The following is a 1092-nucleotide window of genomic DNA, read 5'->3' on the forward strand; positions in this document are numbered from 1 at the left end:
TGTTTTAATAATAATATTCTGAATTACTGGGAATATTATATTAAAATAATTCAGAATCACCATACTTTTTATTCTTTAACAATTTGATAAAAAGGATCATCTTTTTTTTTCTTCGAATTATCAATAATTCAAGCACGAAGCTCCGAGCTTAAAATTAATTTAGCCATAAATTATCGAAGAAAACCTCAATCAATTAAAAATAACTACTTTATCTTTTTAATTAATATAATGATTTTTAATTTTAACAAATTATTTGATAACGGATATAAAATTGGTAACAAAAAATGAAACTTGGTATTTTTCGGAGATATATATTCCTGCTTTTTTCCCAATTGATTTATGTATAAAACTGATAATATTCACCATTTCAATACTTTTATTTTTTTATATAGCCAATTTAATAATATGGAGAAGATATGATAAACATACATATAAACACCAATCTTTTGAAATGATACTTATTCCATGTAGGAAAAATATTTACTCCAATATATTCAGATATACTTTGAATTTTTTGACAGCAATTCATTTAATATTAATCCCATTAGTTACTTATGACTCAGTGAGTGCTCCTGAAAGTTCTTCCATATTATATTGGAGAAAGAAAGCTGAAGTTTTCTTAGTGGAATATGTTGTTGCTTTAGTAATTTGCATAGGAAGAAAATTATTTACACAAAGAATTAGACTCACTTTGATAATGCCATCAAATCTTTTTGATTGTAATTTTGTATGTTTGTGGGTACGTGATAATAATAATAATAACAGTTATTTTTATATTAAATATNAAAAAATCTACAAATTATATTAATTATAAAAAACCTAAATAAAATATCTAATATAATTAATATATAAATTTCCAACATCCTCCTTCCTATTTTCACTCATTCCACACTTCACCTCTAATTTCTTCAATCTTACCCTCACCTTCTCTTTTCCCCCCTTTCCACCTATCCACTCTCACCTCCTCACCAATTCTCCAATCACCACCTCATTAATATCCACTTCACCCCCACTACCTTCTCCAATCTTACCATAAATATCTTATTCTATCACCATCCCCCCCAATTCATTATATTATTATACTTACATCTT

The 1092-nt window shown here is 26.1% G+C and overlaps 1 protein-coding gene across 1 annotated transcript; it reads left to right on the forward strand.

The window, feature by feature from the left end:
- Positions 1 to 451: 451 nt before the first annotated feature.
- On the forward strand, positions 452 to 808 carry Chro.70060 (hypothetical protein). The annotated part of the gene is made up of 1 exon (XM_659864.1): positions 452 to 808. One exon carries the CDS (start codon positions 452 to 454, stop codon positions 806 to 808), a length of 357 nt encoding a protein of 118 aa, XP_664956.1.
- Positions 809 to 1092: the final 284 nt, after the last annotated feature.

Source organism: Cryptosporidium hominis (genome assembly GCF_000006425.1).
Source record: "Cryptosporidium hominis TU502 chromosome 7 CHRO017010, whole genome shotgun sequence".
Taxonomy (NCBI): domain Eukaryota; phylum Apicomplexa; class Conoidasida; order Eucoccidiorida; family Cryptosporidiidae; genus Cryptosporidium; species Cryptosporidium hominis.